We start from the raw sequence: 19,101 nt of genomic DNA on the forward strand, positions 1-19,101 counted from the left end.
GTCCCATTTTGACTACGAGACCAGACTGAGAAACAACTCGGATGCTTCAACAGCCACATGCAAGGACATATTGCACATAACTGTCCTGAGAGTGAAGAGCCAATACAATATGACATAGTAATAAGGGCTCTGCATAGGATTGTATTGACTTGCTTAAAGAGGTGTATGGTGACTGGTGGTGTTACAGCACAGATAACTGTGGTGATGGTGGTAGGGAAGAGTGCACAAGCACTAATTGATTCAGGGAGTGAGGCTACTTTGAAAAGTGTTCTGCTCCAGCCAGAGCCATGTGATACAGGACAAATGATTGATATTGTGTGTACACATGGTGACACCCGCACATACCCCAAAGTAGAGTTTGTCACAGAAGTTGTAAATGTTAAATGCCCTATAGTACATGTAGCTCAAATGCAAGAGCGAATAAGTAAGGCCAGGTATCTGAGTACCTTGGACCTGATCATAGGGTATTGGCAGGTTCTCCTGACAGAGAAAGCAAAGGGAAGGGCAGCGTTTTCTACTCCCGAGGGGTTATGGCAACATAAAATACTGCCATTCAGGTTGCATGGTGCAACGGCCCCCTTTTTGCATTTGATGAATAGTATACTTTGGCCCCACAGAGAGTATGCAGCTGCCTCCCTTGGTGATGTGTTAATTCACAGGGTGGACTGGGAAGCACACCTGACGAAGGTCCAGTTAGCTGTGAATAATGTAAGGGCTTCCGGTTTGACCACTAACACTAAGTGTTATCTCGGATTAGAGGAGGCTAACTATTTGGGTTATCCTATTGGATGGGGGTTCCTTAAACTACAAGGGAGCAAGGTAGCAGCCATCTACAATAGGCCACTTCCTGTAACTGAGGAGCAAGTCAGGGCTGGTACAGCCCTAGGTGATGTGAGTGTTCACGGTTTGTGTTCTAAGGCCGCTCGACCCGATGGGTCTGAGCTGGGGAGGAGGATATGTGATAAAGCAAAGGCAGAGAGGCTATTTAACCCCAGGGGGAGTATATGTAGTTTGTGTGTTGCACAACACAAAGCTAGGTTTAGTTATGGGCCCCTGGGGTGGAGCATTTGGAGAGAAGGGTGGGCCAATGCTCCACTCCACAGTTTGGTGGTTTTCTTGGGAGACATAGATCCAGGCCAGGGTTTTTTGGACTGTCTCCAACCCACTGCTCAGCTGCAGATAATCAGCTGTAGCAGTGGGAATAAACCACTCTCTGCTAGGCAGGTACAGGGGGATTGCTGGCTTCCTCTCAGGAAGCAGGTAGGAGAGAGGCTGTTTGTAACGGATCACCTGGCACCCCAACTTGGTACCTCCGTTAATGGATGCTCCTAGCGTTTCCTGAGGACTCCAAGCACTCTGGCAGACACCACAATCACCGAATCTGAGAAGCATATGAATGCTCTCAAGCCTCTGAATCCTGTATACAGCTGAATAGGAAAAACCATGCGAATAGGCTTACACTCCTAGCAGTCAACTGGAACAGCATGCAATAAATCCTTCCCCCAATAATGAGACGACACTTCACTTTGAGGGTAAAACAGGAACTCTGGACTGGCACATCCAGCCTGGCTTTTATTACAGTTGTTGAGAATACAGGACCGCCCACAGGGAGGGACAAAACAACCAATAGCATAATGGTTACAACCCCCAGGTTCCCTCCCCTCAGATAACCAGTTAACATAATTATTACAGCCAGGGAAAATACCGTTTTTATACATGTGCTATAACTTTAAAACCATACATCTAATATTCATAACAATTCATTACATATTTGGAATCAGCACACTTTAAACATAAACACTTCCAAAAATCAGCCAAATCCCTCCAGTGGATCAAAAGTTAGCTGGAGGTCCCTTTATGACCGACCGCAAGCACATTTTCCTGCCCAAAACAGTTCCATAGATTTGGGCTGTGCGGTCGGTCAATTTCATGCCGAAAAACGACTAAGTCCCATTTCGAACGGGACTTAGTCTCTGGAGCTGAAAAACGAAATGATGGAGAAGGTAAGGGTCAGCGGTGTTCGGTAAAATGTGTAGCCGATTTCAGTTCCACAGAATCTTTAGCATACACCGCTGACCGCATCTGAATGAACAAAGATGGCCGCCGCCACGTGTTCGTTTGCACGAACTGAGGCCACCCAGTGGTCGGCAATTAACCTGCAGTAACCTCACAGCCTGGGAGGTAAATTGCCTTCACACTTTAACTTCTGGGTGGTCCGCCTGTGTGGTACTTGGTTCAGTAAGCCCTATTTACTGAACCAAGTGTGAGAAAGCCAGGAACAAGTTATTTTACAGGTCTGGGGACATAGTCTTAAATGAGCATTGTTCACCACAGTTATAAGATGTCCCCAGACGGTTCTTAAAGGGCCATACACACCCAATAAAAGTCCATACGTTTTCAGGGGCCATAGTCTTAAAGGGTATTGTTACCCAAAGTCTCAATATGTCCCCAGACAGTTCTTAAAGGGCCAGCAGCAGCACAATAAAATACCATTCCCTGTGCTTAAAGGGCTAGCAGTCGCACAATAAAATACAATATGCCCCAAATAACCCAGGGGCCATAGTCAGCAGGTAGGAGGCGGGCAAACAGGCTTCTCCAGGGCCCAGTGGTGAGGTTGGTTTCGCCACACTGTTCTCTCCAGTGAGAGAGTGAAGGAGACTAGGCACTGGGAGTGCAGTCAAGGAAGCAGTCAAGGCTGGCTTGGAGCACTAGGAGTGCGGAAGGAAGCAGTCAAGGCTGGTTTGGAGCACTGGGAGTGCAGAAAGGGAAGCAGTCAAGGCTGGCTTGGAGCACTGGGAGTGCTGAGAGCGGACAAAGAATTAGGTTGGTGAAACCAATATTGTTTTGTTTTAGTTTAACCCCTGAGAGATAGGGAACCTGATATTAGTTAGTGCTCAGACGAGCTAGGTTTTTGTTTAAAGGGATTTATGTTTTAATTTACTGCTGTCTCCTGTGTGGATTTACAATAAAGTTGCCTGGATTATATAAAAGCCAAAGGACTGTGCCTGTTGTTTACCCTAGAGGACCGTGCTATCTACAAACAAGGATCACAATATATATATATATATATATATATATATATATATATATATATATATATAGTATTGATATCTAACCTGTGATATATATGGTATTGGTATCAATCCTGTGATATACATATATGGTATTGGTTTCTGCCGTGTGATATATATATATATATATATATATATATATATATATATATATATATATAGAGGAAAACAGGATACCGGCACTCAAGGTTTTCTTCAAAGTAATTTTTACTGTACAAATTTATTTGTACAGTAAAAATTACTTTGAAGAAAACCTTGAGTGCCGGTATCCTGTTTTCCTCTACAATTGAGCCACCAGAGCACCAGGTACAGATACTTTTATTCAGTTGGAGTGCAGGGGATTTCTATTTTTCTTATATATATATATATATATATATATATTTATATTGATATCTAACCTGTGATATATATGGTATTGGCATCAATCCTGTGATATACATATATGGTATTGGTTTCTGCCGTGTGATATATATATATATATATATATATATATATAATAAATACACAAGATCCAGCGCACTCTCCTATCTACTAAACAGCAACTTCAATGTTGACAGATTTTATTAGTTTGTAAAAGTTTTTTTAAAAACACCTAATCTAGGCAAAAAAATGGGGATTTAGTTACATTATATGATCATACATTGCATAAGCCTGCCACAACGTCAATGTACCCCATCTTTGGCAGGTCCTACTCTCACAGTCTAATGTCTGCTCTTATGAGATTAACCACTTACTTGGGAAAATATTCCATCTGAGGCTCTCTGCAGTACAAGGCTAAATAGGAACATCCCCCCATGTTTCCTATATATATATATATATATATATATATATATATATATATATTTAGGATCTATCCAGTGGTAACAAATCACTTCATGATTTTTTTATCCTTCAATCAAAACAATAAAAGAAATTGTTCAGCTATATGTTCACTATGCCAGTGAGATTATTATGGTGTCTGGAGTGCTCTGGGGCTTTCTTACTTTTAAGTTTTAAACCGTTTTTAGGCTGATGTTATCTATCAATGCTGCTTGAGCAAATGGTTTCACTTTTGCAGAGCAGTACCAAAAAGAAATGTGACTCTATGTGTGGAGTGCTAAAGAATAGAATACCCCCCAACATTGGTTTCTTGAGAAGCGGGATGCTGGTGTGAGTGTGGTAAACGGGGCACAGCTTGGAAAGGGGGCAGGTATGCCTGAATTACTCAACGGTCAGCCTGGCGTGAATGCACATCACGCTGCTTGTCAATCCTACAGGCCAGCCCACTGAGTGAGCACTGTTTTACTGTTCTTTGCAGGGTACTAGTGCCCTGAGTATCGTCCAAATGTGTCTAATGGTAGGCTCGCGCCCTTCTTGGGTACAATTCCCTGGTGTACCACTTTTGAATAGCTGAAAGACATGTTAAAGGGTTACTCAAAGCACCATGACCACTACAGCATTTTGTTGTGGTCATGGTGCAAAAAGCCTCTATGTGCAGAATTCTATTATGAAACACTGCACATACAGAGATATTTGAAGTTACTGCCTGAAGTGTAATCTACCTGTTGCATCACCATTAGTGAGCCTGGAAAAAGGATTTTGGGCTGGCTATTGTTAAATCGACCGTCAAAAACACGCATAACATTCTGTGTCGTGGCATGGTCCCCCACCTCTGTGCTGCCCAAGTCCTACCTTAGGCCTTCCTCCATGACATACCTTCCCCTGCAGTGAGGGGTAATGATGTGCCGCTAGCTGACCAGTATGCAGGGAGAACTTGGTGCTGAATTTCAAGGTTAGGGGTGTGCCAGGGTTACTCAAACTTGTTTCTGTCTTTAATTACATGCAGAGGTCTTACAGATGGACATGTACTACTTTATTAATTGTACTTTAGCTTTCAGTGCCATGGGAGAGAACAGCACATCATGAAAGGGTTAATTGATGTGGTGTGTAGCTTTCCTAGTGAGACCATAGAAACGACCATACAAAGTTTGGCCAGTTAATAGTAAAAATCTGCCGTGATGGCAATCCTCCCCCCTCCCCCCCCCCCCCACACACACACACATAAAGCTCTAGTATTGTATACATGTATTATAACGTTGACGTTTATAATTAAATGCACAACCAAAAATGATGCAAGTAATGAGTTAGGAATACTAAAATCAAATAAATACAATATAAACAAAATAATAAAATAAATATAATCAATAATAATGCCCTACGCATATTATATATATAAAATGACATCATTTATTTTCAGTAATAATAATAAAAATTATGACAGGTACTTTCCTATACATTATTACTGATGTTTTAAGGATTCAGGCTACCAGAAACCCTAATAGTTATGTAATACCATAACCAAGAGGGTGTCTAGACAAAAACAGTAATAAATTTTAGTCACATTACTGAGCTTTGGACTTATGTTTGATCTTATTTTGTGTCTGCAGGGTGTCTGATCCAGAACATTATGTTACCGTATATTTTCATATCATTGTTTCTAAAAACTTCAACATTGATCCTGGGAACGATAAAGTTTTGGTGAGAGCTGGAGGGATGAAAGAATTCGAGGACTGGAGAGGTGCAGTCTGTGAAATGCGCTGGCAAAGGTAAGTAATGAGAATCTTTATTTGAAACATGTTTTAGTTTATTTAATGTTTGTAACAGCATAAAATATGAAAGTGTGTTCTGGATGTGCATATGATCTTGAACTTTTTTTTTTAGCTTCCCCCCACCCCCTCCAACTGTACACCTCAACAGAGTCTCAGCTAAAACAGCTGCACTTATTTTTATTCTTTATTTTTGGTGGTACCGGATCCTCATTTTAACTGCTGGCAGTGATATAAGCTGTTAGAGGTTAAAATTGAACTGGGCATGTGTGGCACTTGAAAATCTTGCGAGGCAACAGAAGAAGGACAGGATAGAAAGGTAAGTATTGTAGGAAAACTGGACAAAGGAAGTGGAGCTTAATAAGAAAGTCGTCCCTAGGAGAATGTTAGAGGGATTTCAAAGAAACACTCCAAGCTCCATATCCACCACTGCATGCCGTTTGACTTTTTTTTACTCCTGCTGCTCACAGCTCAAGCTAAGCCCACATATCTTTTTCAGCTTCCAAAAAAAAGCACTGCAAAATTTAGGATTGTACTTATATTTTTTTTCAATAAATTGGCAAATTAAATTAAAAGATAAAATATATTTTTGACATTTTGTGCCATCTTGTAATTTATTCAGAAATCGATTATCTAATAAAGTATAAAATATCAAAAATTACAATACTAAATATATTATTTTAAATGACACATAGAAACATGGAATGTGATGGCAGATAAGAACCATTCAGCCCATCTAGTCTGCCCAATAATTTCTAAATACTTTTAATTAGTCCCTGGCCTTATCTTATAGTTAGGATAGCCTTATGCCTATCCCATGCATGCTTAAACTCCCTCACTGTGTTAACCTCTACCACTTCAAAGTGATAGATCAACATCCTGGTTTCACAGTAGGGGTACTTTTAAGTACCATAAACAGTGGTTATGGTGGAGGAATGCCCCTCACACACCGTCAGTTCAATGCCAAACTATTTTCAAGAGGTTAGACTCAAATCGAGGATCCCTTGAGCCCTTGTGGCCTTGTCCTTCTTTCTGAATATTGCTTTTGTGAAAGTTCACACTTCCATGTTAGCAGATGTGTACCTAGATTATTTGGCATCTGGGGAGAGATAATCTAATGGACCTTCCCCCCCAAAGGTTTTGTGTATTGCAGCACTTCTAGTTCTGCATGTCTGCACCCTCACACCTCCCTGTGTGTGCCTCCTAATTCTTATTATGTTGTATTTATCTTCACACCCCCTTACACCTGTTGGTGTTGCTTGTTGGACGAAATGCAATTCGTTCTTTCTTTCATTTGTAACAGTAGTTTAGTTAAACATGGTAGGAGCTACCAACTCGCAGCTCCCTCCTTGTAATCATTAACAAAAGAAGCGGCGTGGAGATGTGCTTGCTATATGCCTGCCCTCAGCCTAATGTTAATGCTTATGTTGGTCAATAATGAAGATTAAATCCACCCACATGCCCCAACTCACCATGCCGTGGGTAGGAGCATGTCAACTGTTATAAAAAAAGACTAACGACTGGCTTACTGTCCCCCTCCAGCCCCACTTGTGGCCAGCCCTTGGGGCTCTTAAGGGGAAATCCAAATTTGGTTTCTGCACAAAAGCTTTGTGAAGATAGGCAAGTACAAACAGTGTCGCGTGATAATCTGTGGTGACTTTAACTGTCCACCGAACCAAACCCAGGATGTTAGGGATTTCCACTCCCGGGCACCTTTGACACACACCACACAACTCCAGTAGTCCCTACTTTGTCTCGGTATATCTTTTGTTTTAAATATGTTTATTAATGTCGCAAACCAAAAAGCGTGAGCAGACATTTTATGAATCTGAAAATAACATATGGTTGCCTGCGCAGAGGCATATAAATCAGAATAAACAAGCAATAGAATACTTTAGATGTACATTGACTTTGCAGCATATGGTATATCAAAGGCATTGGACTGGTATATTAGCGCATTTATATAGGACAATGTATACACATTCACATACATTAAGTATACATAGGCTTTTCAGAAGTAAGCATCACACTCAAAAGCATGTCGTAGCGAGCTAATGTAGTAAAAAAGGCAATGAAAGACTGTTAGTTTGTCAACTGTGGTAACATTAACGTCTGCACCTGGTTGCGTCCTATAATCGTATGTGTTCTCTAATGTTACATGTGGCCTAGGTATATAAGTAAATATAAGAATCAGATTTTCCGCTGCGCGGGACTGAAAAGCTTAATGTATTTACAGCCGTCAGCGTGCCTGTGCCTATAACTGGTTCAAGGCTATACTGATAATAGTCCCATCAGCAGTCTATCGTTTAAGAACCGTGTTGGTAATGTTGATGATGCTAGTTATATGAGGCGAGCATGTTCATTATATATGCAGTCATATATGTAGTGCAATGAGAGATATATTGCGATGTAGAACGGCCTGATAACTTACTCACGGGTAGTAAGGCTCCCCGATCTATCGGATTTCGGAGGCCTGATGCAAGCAAATCATGCAGTTTTAAATAAGTTAGTGCATGGTCAGGTAGTACATAAGCAGTACAGTTAAAGCTACAAGCATGTAGAACGCATTGTAATAGCCTGGCTTAATATATAATAAAGCTATCTGGTTATTAGGTATTTCGAAAGAAGCTACTCCACGGCTTGTCACGTAGCTGGCAGCTATTATATACGCCGCTATAAACAACATCAATCATTGACCCCTATGGGTATTATAGCATAAACTATGAATCCCTTCAGCATTTTAAGCTAACTTAATAAGGACCAACGAGTATCAAATAATCAAAGCAAGGGAAAGCTAAGATTGCATAGAGAACGGTTTCTCAATCGAATTATCGAAATACTGTCCCTTTATCCTTATCTGTCCTTCGTTGCATTATTTATTCCTTGCTTGGGACAGAGCTCAGGCGAAGTAAGTAATAATAATAATAAGAAAAAAAAAAGTCTCTCCGCTGGAGGTGGTATAGCCGGGGCTGGTAAGGTACGGTGCAACTGTGCAGGCCGCTCCTCACTTTGGCACGCTCATGCCAAGGGTGCTCCCATGTGTTCAGTCGGTCGGTCGTTGCAGGGTCTCCTTAGCACCTCCGGTGCATCCGTCTCCCCCATTTCTCCATCCAGGCCTGCTCTGGCCGTGCAGCCGGGTGCACCGCAGTGCTGTGGGCACTCAGGGATGTCAGCAGCCCGGCAGACTTCCACCCCTGAAAAGTCCTCGGCCCCTTATCCCCTGCACTTCCCCAGCTCCTGCAGTGCCCCGTCGGAGCTCCAGCCCCTTGGTGCCTCACCCTTCTCCGGTCACATGCATGTCACTGGTGCTCGCTCCCCCGGCCACCGGTCCGCCGGGGGTCCAGCTCGCCTCAACGACACAGGGCTCACAAAGTTGGGGGCATCCCTCCCTGGACCACCACCAAATCCTGGGGTAAGGGCCGGCTCCGCGCCGTCCATTCTGCCGCCTGGAGGGGTCTATCTGTGGGATCCGCCACCCCGGAGGCCCAGGCGACCCCGCGTACCTCCCTGCAGCTAGCACATTCTGCGGCCATCTTGGCTCTTCATAAGGGAGGGTTCCCCATAATGTGGGCCCCTCTCCTCCAGGCTCCGGAGATGTGACTTATGGGCCGGGATCACCCCCGTCGGCCCGAGGGGGGGGAGCGGGGCCGGGTCACCCCCTCTCCCTCTGCCGTGTTGTCTCGACACATGTGCGTAGGCCCCGTGGGCTTAACCTGCTCGTCGGGCGGATAATTCAACCATGATCGGGCTGAGGCTCATGTGATATGTTCCCGGTCCACCTCTCATTCGATGCCCGTATTTGTCTCGGGTCCAGGTGGGCTTTTAAAGCAGTTTTTCTCCATATTTAGGCTGCTCATTGCCGGAGCTAGCTAGGGCGGCTGCCGCTCAGCTCGGCGGCCCGGCCCCGCCCCCCTCGGTATATCTTTTGACTGGGTTGGAATTTCAGTGAGAATGGTCCAGTCAAATGCTTCGGTTTGACAAGCATTTGATTGGACTGAGCAAGCGAGCCTGTGATGTCGGAAGGGAGCGTAGAGCGGAGCCATTTTATCCTGCATGTTATGGGGGGTAACCTGGTGAGCAATACCCAATAGGGCATTCTATAATAAATTAAAACATTACTTACAAATGGTTTAAGTAACCTTTTACCATACAAAAGACATACACAGCGCAAACCTACACAGCGCAACTAACGTGTATGGGAGCCTGGAGTGTCCCTTTAATAATATAAACCCACCCAGTATAACTGTAACCTAACCTTCACAGTGCACCTAACATGTGTGGGAGCCTGGAGTGTCCCTTTAATAATATAAACCCACCCAGTATAACTAACTGTAACCTAACCTACACAGTGCATCTAACGTGTGCGGGAGCCTAGAGTGTCCCTTTAATAATATAAACCCACCCAGTATAACTAACTGTAATCTAACCTACACAGTGCATCTAACGTGTGCGGGAGCCTAGAGTGTCCCTTTAATAATATAAACCCACCCAGTATAACTAACTGTAACCTAACCTACACGGTGCACGTGTGTGGGAGCCTGGAGTGTCCCTTTAATATGCTAATCATTGATTATGGGGATGTAGTATATGTAGTATATGCATCTGCACCACAATCCCGCATTAATAAACTCAATACATTGTATAACTCGTTCTGCGCTACAATGTAATTACAGGACCCACCATTGTGACATGCTAAAATAACTAAGCTGGCTGTTGCTGGAATCCAGACGCACCCTTCATCTTTCCAGCCTTGTGTTTAAGAGCTTTTCTGGGAAGCTCCCACCCTACCTGAGCAGAATGCTCTCCTCGGCTGTTCTCACCTCCTATAACCTCCAATCCAGTACCAGCACTTTATTTAGACTACCTCAATACAAAAAGAAAGCAGCCCGATCCTCCTTCTCCTACAGAGCGCTGCAATTATGGAACGACCTCCCGCACAATTTAAAATCTTTTCCAAGCCTAAAGTCCTTTAAGAGATCCCTCTCTACATATCTCAAAACAGAATGCACCTGTCATGGTTGATTATATATTTCCTACCTGTTCTATGTTGAATTTTGTATATATCGTGTATTAATATTAATTTTGTATTTTATTGTACCATAATGTATCAATGCAATGTTTTGTGGACCCAGGACATACTTGAAAACGAGAGAAATCGCAACGTATCTTTCCTTTTAAAATATTTTAGAAATAAAAAAATAAAATAAATAAATATAAACCCACCCAGTATAACTAACTGTAACCTGACCTACACAGAGCACCTAACGTGTGGGAGCCTGGAGTGTCCCTTTAACAATATAAACCCACCCAGTATAACTAACTGTAACCTAACCTACACAGTTCATCTAACGTGTGTGGGAACCTGGAGTGTCCCTTTAGAAACATAGAATGTGACGGCAGATAAGATCAATTTGGCCCATCTAGTCTGCCCAATTTTCTAAATACTTTCATTAATCCCTGGCCTTATCTTATAGTTAGGATAGCCTTATGCCTATCCCACACATGCTTAAACTCCTTTACTGTGTTAACCTCTACCACTTCAGCTGGAAGGCTCTTCCATGCATCCACTACCCTCTCAGTAAAGTAATACTTCCTGATATTATTTTTAAACCTTTGTCCCTCTAATTTAAGACTATGTCCTCTTGTTGTGGTAGTTTTTCTTCTTTTAAATATAGTCTCCTCCTTTACTGTGTTGATTCCCTTTATGTATTTAAATGTTTCTATCATATCCCCCCTGTCTTGTCTTTCCTCCATGCTATACATGTTAAGATCCTTTAACCTTTCCTGGTAAGTTTTATCCTGCAATCCATGAACCAGTTTAGTAGCCCTTCTTTGAACTCTCTCTAAGGTATCAATATCCTTCTGAAGATAGGGTCTCCAGTACTGTGTACAGTACTCCAAGTGAGGTCTCACCAGTGTCCTGTACAATGGCATGAGCACTTCCCTCTTTCTACTGCTAATACCTCTCCCTATACAACCAAGCATTCTGCTAGCATTTCCTGCTGCTCTATTACATTGTCTGCCTACCTTTAAGTCATCAGAAATAATCACCCCTAAATCCCTTTCCTTTAATAATATAAACCCACGCAGTATAACTAACTGTACTGTAACATGCATGGAAGTCTGGAGTGTCCCTATAATTAACTGTCTGAAACTTATCTGAAATGAAATGACTGATCAGTTGATTCTCTCAGCCAATTAATGTTTAGGTAATTTAATAAAACAAAATTAAGGAAATTTCATCTATTCCCATTTATTTGGTTAATCTACTTTTTTCTTCAATTTGAAGGGACATTGATGATCTTGGGAGTCTGATGGAAGGCCACGTTAGAATTCATAAAGAAAACCTGGATACATACATACCATATAAATATTTAGTGATTCGTTCAAACGGTGATGTGGAGTATGAGTACATATATGTTCGAAGCTCAGAAAATGTAAATCGTTGTCTCTTCATTCGTTCGGCATATGTTAGTGAAAGAGGTAAGATGTTCTTATTGTAACCCTTTTTAGCCAGTTATTAACATCTTTAAATCATACCCAGTGGGCTATGCTTGAGTATTTTCATGTTATTCTTCGAATGGGTGAAAACTAGACAAAATATAACTGCTTTTAATTGCTGGGAGTTTCTAAAATTGGTTAACTGGTCATCATGGGTAGTTACTGTACTGTGTTTAAAGACTATATCTAAGAAAGCTATTGAAAAAGTAATTTACTAAAAAAGAACAGTAGTGAGAACATCAGGTGAAGTAGCCCTTTTGACTCCAAAAAGTTTATTGAACAAAAAAGACCACTTGTAGATGAAGATAAAATATGTACATTAATATTTTGGATAAATCACTACCACGTCTATCATCCTCTGCTTGCCGGCAGTACTATGGGCTGTGAACTCTAAAAATTCCTTTTAACATCAAATATTAATTTAGCAAGCACACTTCTGGGATTTAACAACTAATGATCTAGCACAGCTCAAATCGCTTTACGTTAAATTACTACTTTTAACACCAGAACAACGTCATTGCAGTGAAGTTGTTATGGTGAGTGGAGTGTCCCTTTAAATCATGTGACTGTTTGGTGAACTGTGTGTACAAAGAACGTATATAAGCGGTAGACAGCCATCGGCACGCCAAATATATTCTTTGCCAGCATGATGGTTGTGGGAGCATTAAAGGGATACTGTAGTGCCAGGAATACAAAGCTGTATTCCTTGCACTACCGATTTTCTATGGGGAAAAATCTGATGCTGGAGGTCTTCATGCAGAGCGTCCCAAAGGTCCGCTACGATTCCGGACGCCCTCTAGTGGCTGTCTGGTACACAGCCATTGTGGGCAGACTTAGTGCTGCAATGTAGACATTGCAGTTCTCTGGAACGGCAATGTTTTACATTGCAGCACTAGGTGCAAAAGGGACACAGCACCCAGTCTACTTCAATTAGCTGAAGTGGTCTGGGTGCCTACTGTAACGGATCTCCGTGTACTCCGACCGAGTACCCTCCGTTGATGGATGCTCCTAGCGCTTCCAGAGGACTCCAAGCACTCCACCAGACACCATAAGCACCGCAGGCTGCAGCTATCTCCCCTCAAAATGAAGTGTCGTCTCGTTCTTGGGGGGAATTGGATTGTAAGCTGACTGCCAGGAGTGTAAGCGGATTGTATGCTTTTCTTGTTCAGCTGTTCCAGTTCGGAGTGTTATCTTGTATCCAGTTCGGGAGTTTGGTGTTCTGCAGTAGCTGTGCCTGTCTCTCAAAAAGGGGATTATCGCCTAAACGGATTTTTCCCCTTTTTTGCTGAAACGGTCCGTTACAATTGGTGGCAAGCGGCGGGATCGTTCCTACAGCCAGAAGGACAGCTACAGGAAACACCATTTCCGTGGATTACAAATTGAGGGCAACGCTAGTACCCGTACAGCGACCCTATCTACAAAAGAATCAACTTCAGCAGAGCAAGCATGGCATATGACTACACTCAGGAGGAGTTGGACAGAGAGGTCAATGAGGTGCTGTCTGGCTATGGACTCAACCCCCCGGAGAGAGACGTGCAGCTCGCCAGGAAACTAGTAGGAGAGTACCTGCAATCCCTAGTAGATTTGGCCAAAAAGGAATCCCAGGTAGCTGAAGGCAGTGTGTACCCCAGGGAGCTGATGGTGTCGTCCGTCCTCCCCAGCGGCAGTGTGTCCCCCAGGGAGCAGAAGGTATCGTCCTTCCTCCCCAGCGGCAGTGTGTACCCCAGGGAGCTGATGGTGTCGTCCGTCCTCCCCAGCGGCAGTGTGTAACCCAGGGAGCAGAAGGTGCCGTCCTTCCTCCCCAGCGGCAGTGTGTACCCCAGGGAGCAGAAGGTACCGTCCTTCCTCCCCAGCAGCAGTGTGTGTCCCAGGGAGCAGAAGGTACAGTCCTTCCTCCCCAGCGGCAGTGTGTACCCCAGGGAGCTGATGGTGTCGTCCGTCCTCCCCAGCAGCAGTGTGTGTCCCAGGGAGCAGAAGGTGCAGTCCTTCCTCCCCAGCGGCAGTGTGTACCCCAGGGAGCTGATGGTGTCGTCCGTCCTCCCCAGCGGCAGTGTGTGTCCCAGGGAGCAGAAGGTGCAGTCCTTCCTCCCCAGCGGCAGTGTGTACCCCAGGGAGCAGAAGGTGTAGTTCTTCCTCCCCAGCGGCAGTGTGTACCCCAGGGAGCAGAAAGTGTAGTCCTTCCTCCCCAGCGGCAGTGTGTACCCCAGGGAGCAGAAGGTGTAGTCCTTGCTCCCCAGCGGCAGTGTGTACCCCAGGGAGCAGAAGGTGCAGTCCTTCCTCCCCAGCGGCAGTGTGTACCCCAGGGAGCTGATGGTGTCGTCCGTCCTCCCCAGCGGCAGTGTGTGTCCCAGGGAGCAGAAGGTGCAGTTCTTCCTCCCCAGCGGCAGTGTGTACCCCAGGGAGCAGAAGGTGTAGTCCTTCCTCCCCAGCGGCAGTGTGTACCCCAGGGAGCAGAAGGTGTAGTCCTTCCTCCCCAGCGGCAGTGTGTACCCCAGGGAGCAGAAGGTGTAGTCCTTCCTCCCCAGCGGCAGTGTGTACCCCAGGGAGCAGAAGGTGTAGTCCTTCCTCCCCAGCGGCAGTGTGTACCCCAGGGAGCAAAAGGTGTAGTCCTTCCTCCCCAGTGGCAGTGTGTACCCCAGGGAGCTGATGGTGTCGTCCGTCCTCCCCAGCGGCAGTGTGTGTCCCAGGGAGCAGAAGGTGCAGTCCTTCCTCCCCAGCGGCAGTGTGTAACCCAGGGAGCAGAAGGTGCCGTCCTTCCTCCCAAGCGGCAGTGTGTACCCCAGGGAGCTGATGGTGCCGTCCTTCCTCCCCAGCGGCAGTGTGTACCCCAGGGAGCTGATGGTGTCGTCCATCCTCCCCAGCGGCAGTGTGTCCTGCAGGGAGCAGAGACAGTCAGTCTCGCACCCCAGCAGCAGGACAAGAGAATGAAAGGGGAGACAGCTGGTCTCCCTTTCCACCAGCAGAGAGAGTGGCAGGGAGAGGAGCCTGCTAACCCCTCTCCCCAGCGGCAGTTCACCGTCCAGAGAGAGGAGCTTGTTACACCCTCTCTCCAACGGCAGCCTAACCCACCAAGGGGAGATGTTAAGCCCCACAACTGTGCAGATGGGACCGTAGTCTCTGCACTTACAGCACAAGGGGTAGGGACGGTCGGTCCTGTCCCCCAGCCACAGAGCGGTGTATCCAAAGGGGAGACAGTCGGTCTCTCCCTCCGGCAGCCGAGCTATGCACCTAAAGGGGAGACAGTCAGTCTCCAGCAACCAGGCTCCAACCAGACTACTCCCGTGGTAGTGCGGGCACCAGGACAGAGTACCGCTGGTCTCTGCCCCCTCAGCAACCCACCAAGGCAGCCTACCAGTCCCCCACACAGCCGTGGTAAGGCACCTGGACATGGACCAGATTCTCCCTTACCCAGGTGTAGTAACCGTTTATTGTGGGTGGGCTGTACTGCTGTTTCTGTTTTGTGGGTGGGCTGCTGGACTAACCAGGGCACTGACCGGCAGGAGGTCAGATACCCTGTTAGTCTATTTGGAAAAGGGGAGAAGTGTGGCGAAACCGACCTCGCCACGTGTCCTTGGAGGGGGCTGCTTGCCTGCCTCTTGCCTTTGGACTATGGACCAGACTTTATGGGAATGTGATACCCCAGATAGCTATACCATGGAGCCTATTCATATAATGAAAGACTATGGGAAAGACTTTAGCTCCATGGCAATTGTACTGTGTGAGTAGGATCTGCGCGCTATTCGGTAGTTTTGTGCGTGCAGATCCCAGCTATCTGGGGATAGGTGAAATGTCTGTGTGTTATGTGTAAATGTGACTTTATGAATTTTAAAGTGTTTTATGTCGTGTTGCAACCATGTGGTTAATGGAGTCTGCCTCTAGTCCTGGATAATTGGATTACTTCTCCAATTAACTCCAGGGCAGAAGGGAGGAAACCAGGGTGCATTGTGGGGATGTTTTTCTGCCAGCCAGAAAGGAACAAAAGATACTTTTAGTAACTTTTGAACCCCTGGTCGGATTCATGCCATTTTTTAATATGTTGTTCCCCTGAATGGATTGATTGTGGATATGTATTTTTATGTGAATGTGATGTATGGTTTTAAAGTTATGAAAGTTGTGTAAAAGTATATTTTACACTGTATGCATAATGGGATTATGTGTCACACTAAGGGGAGGGGATGTGTGGGAGGTAACATCTATGTCATTGGTTCTTTTATGCCTCCCCCTGGGTGTGGCCTGTATGTGTGAGTTGGAAATAAAAGCCAGGCTGGATGAGCCAGTCGAGAGTTCCTGTTTAACCCTCAAAATGAAGTGTCGTCTCGTTCTTGGGGGGAATTGGATTGTAAGCTGACTGCCAGGAGTGTAAGCAGATTGTATGCTTTTCTTGTTCAGCTGTTCCAGTTCGGAGTGTTATCTTGTATCCAGTTCGGGAGTTTGGTGTTCTGCAGTAGCTGTGCCTGTCTCTCAAAAAGGGGATTATCGCCTAAACGGATTTTTCCCCTTTTTTGCTGAAACGGTCCGTTACAATTAGAGAGATGTAGTCCACAAAATCTGGAGTGCCGAATGATGCCTACCCCTATATAGGTATGGATCAGGGCCGGCCCTGATATGTACTCCCTGAGTGTCGGGGTGTTTATGTAGCCCTTGTAGTAGGGGTTCTAAAGCTAGGACGAACAGAAGAGGTGACAGGGGGCAGCCCTGTCCTGCAGGCTTTTTAATGTAAACACTGCCTTTTCATAGAAGCCACTAGAGGTGCTTCCTGGTCATTGGTGCACAGTGTGCAGCACTGCCATTCAGTGTCTCCATGCTCTGCATTGAGACGCTGAATGCTCCCCATAGATATGCATTGATTCAATGCATCTCTATGAGGGGATGCTGGTTGACTAGGGCGGTGTTTGGCCCTGCCCTGCCTCCTTGGCTAAGATCAGCAGAATTGACTATCTCAGGAAATCCAATGCATTCCTATGCGAAAGCATTGTGATTGGTTAACATCATCAATTTTGATGATGTCAACCAAGGAGATAGAACGGGGGTTAAATAAGGTAAGTTTTCTTAATATTCAAGGGAAGCAAAGGGCAGGGGGGCAGGGACCCTAAATGTGTTTTTAACACTATAGGGTCTGGAATACACGTTTGTGTTCCTGACCCTATAGTGTTCGTTTAATGTTTAACAATTGTAAATTCTGAGAGTAAGGAAGTTCTGAGAAAAAAAGCAGCATTTACATTTGTCCATAAGGACACTTATCCAGCCCCTAGATGGGCTTCCTGTAGCTCTGTATGAAGTTACCGAACGCTTCACCATAGAAATGTATTGAGCTAATGTAACTGTATGCGAAAATGCTGATTTGTGCAGTGCTGCATCTGTGTGCATCAGAATCCTATGTGAATCCAATGTAACGTATAGGGTCCAGAAAACCAGAATCCAGAAAAAACATTTTAAAAATATTACATTTCCCTTTCCATTTCTCTTCCTGGTTAATGCTATTCTCACCAGTCATTAAATACCAGGCCATTACAGGCCTGTGGAGGGAAGAATGAGTAGAGATGGAGTACAACATACAGACGCAGAAAAGTGTATTATTGGTTCTTTGAATAGATAGGCTATTTAATGAAGTATTGAAATATTAAAGTATGTTTAGATAGCGCTGTATGAACATGTGTTGATAGAAAGAAAGTAACCTACGGTAATCTTTACTTTCTCTTTTTATGTCAGTGATTTAAGTGCTGCAATAGTCTACTCAATTCAGGGTTTTAGTCAACAAAAATAACAATAACTGTTTCCCATTGTTGAGCAATTCCTGAACTTACTACAGTTTTTATTATTTTTATTTTTTTTGGCAATCTTTCTTTTATTCTCAATTCACAAAAGGTACAGGCAATATACGGTCATAAAATCAAGAACAAAGTACAAATCAGCAGTGGCTTGCCATGAGTAGTATCAGTAAAAGCAACAGGATTATGGGTTTTATGTATAAGTAAATTATAAAATATGTGTAACAATATCTAGCATGAACTGAGCCTGCTACCCTTGAGGGGAATGTTAAATGAACATAGCTGTAAAGGGGCAGTCAAGGCTATGTGCCTCTTTTCACAAGAGAGATGTAGTATGGCATATACACCATGTAAAATAAACTATACAAGAGGCTAACCCCCACATAGTTAGGACTAGATAACAGGCTCAAAACAGAGGTAAGTGAGGGAGGGGGGCAGGTGTACGAGGAGGTGAACCCCCAAGCCAGCAGGAGAAATATAAATGAGTCGTGCCCCATAGGACACTCAACATAGCTTATCTTGTCTGGTGAAGTCAAACAAAAGTAAATATAAACTAGTTATGCATAACAAAATGAGATAAAGCAATAATGGTAAAAGCGCAGGTGGGTTGTTCAATAAATCGATGAGTGTCCCCATTGTGCAGCAGGCATGAATGGGTGAACGCTAGCGGCATCCCAGGTTGGCGGTTGTGCTGGGTGTGCTGTAGGTAATAGACACTCTAATGTGGTAGACAGCCCAAGTGTCAGTAGTGTATCTCTGAGGCCTGAAAAACGTTCAAAGTCCCAGAATCGCGGGATATCAGGAGGCCTCTCGAAGTACCCTATTTGTAAGTTATGTTGTTTGTAGCGAGCTCCGCGGTTATTGGTCGCATGGACCTATGCCAGACCAGTGTTGCTCTGGATAGATCAGGGAAGAATAGCATGGAGTGCTCTTTGAAGTGGTATGGTGATATATTGTGGACCACTGTCATAAAAGCTTGCAGACAGACAGTTGTCTGAGACTTGCCTCACAGCAGGTAGCTCTCTGAGACTTGTGTCCCAGCAGATAGCTCTCTGAGACTGGCCTCTTAACAGGTAGCTCTCTGAGACTGGCCTCTCAGCAGATAGCTATCTGAGACTTGCCACCCAGCGGATTGCTCTCTAAAACTTGCCTCCCAGCAGATAGCTCTTTGAGACT

At 44.6% G+C, this 19,101-nt stretch overlaps 1 protein-coding gene across 1 annotated transcript in view; it reads left to right on the forward strand.

Annotated features, from left to right (window-relative positions):
• Nucleotides 1-204: 204 nt before the first annotated feature.
• The window catches only part of LOC134585304 (E3 ubiquitin-protein ligase RNF213-like), an 86,227-nt gene continuing 67,330 nt past the window's right edge, over nucleotides 205-19,101 (forward strand). Inside the window, exons 1-3 of the mRNA XM_063440724.1 lie at nucleotides 205-434; nucleotides 5,498-5,656; nucleotides 11,946-12,139. Of these exons, the coding sequence (XP_063296794.1) occupies nucleotides 205-434; nucleotides 5,498-5,656; nucleotides 11,946-12,139 (583 nt within the window). The remainder of the gene's footprint in view (nucleotides 435-5,497; nucleotides 5,657-11,945; nucleotides 12,140-19,101) is intronic.

This window comes from Pelobates fuscus, unplaced genomic scaffold, assembly GCF_036172605.1.
Source record: "Pelobates fuscus isolate aPelFus1 unplaced genomic scaffold, aPelFus1.pri H_1, whole genome shotgun sequence".
NCBI classification, from domain to species: Eukaryota; Metazoa; Chordata; class Amphibia; order Anura; family Pelobatidae; genus Pelobates; species Pelobates fuscus.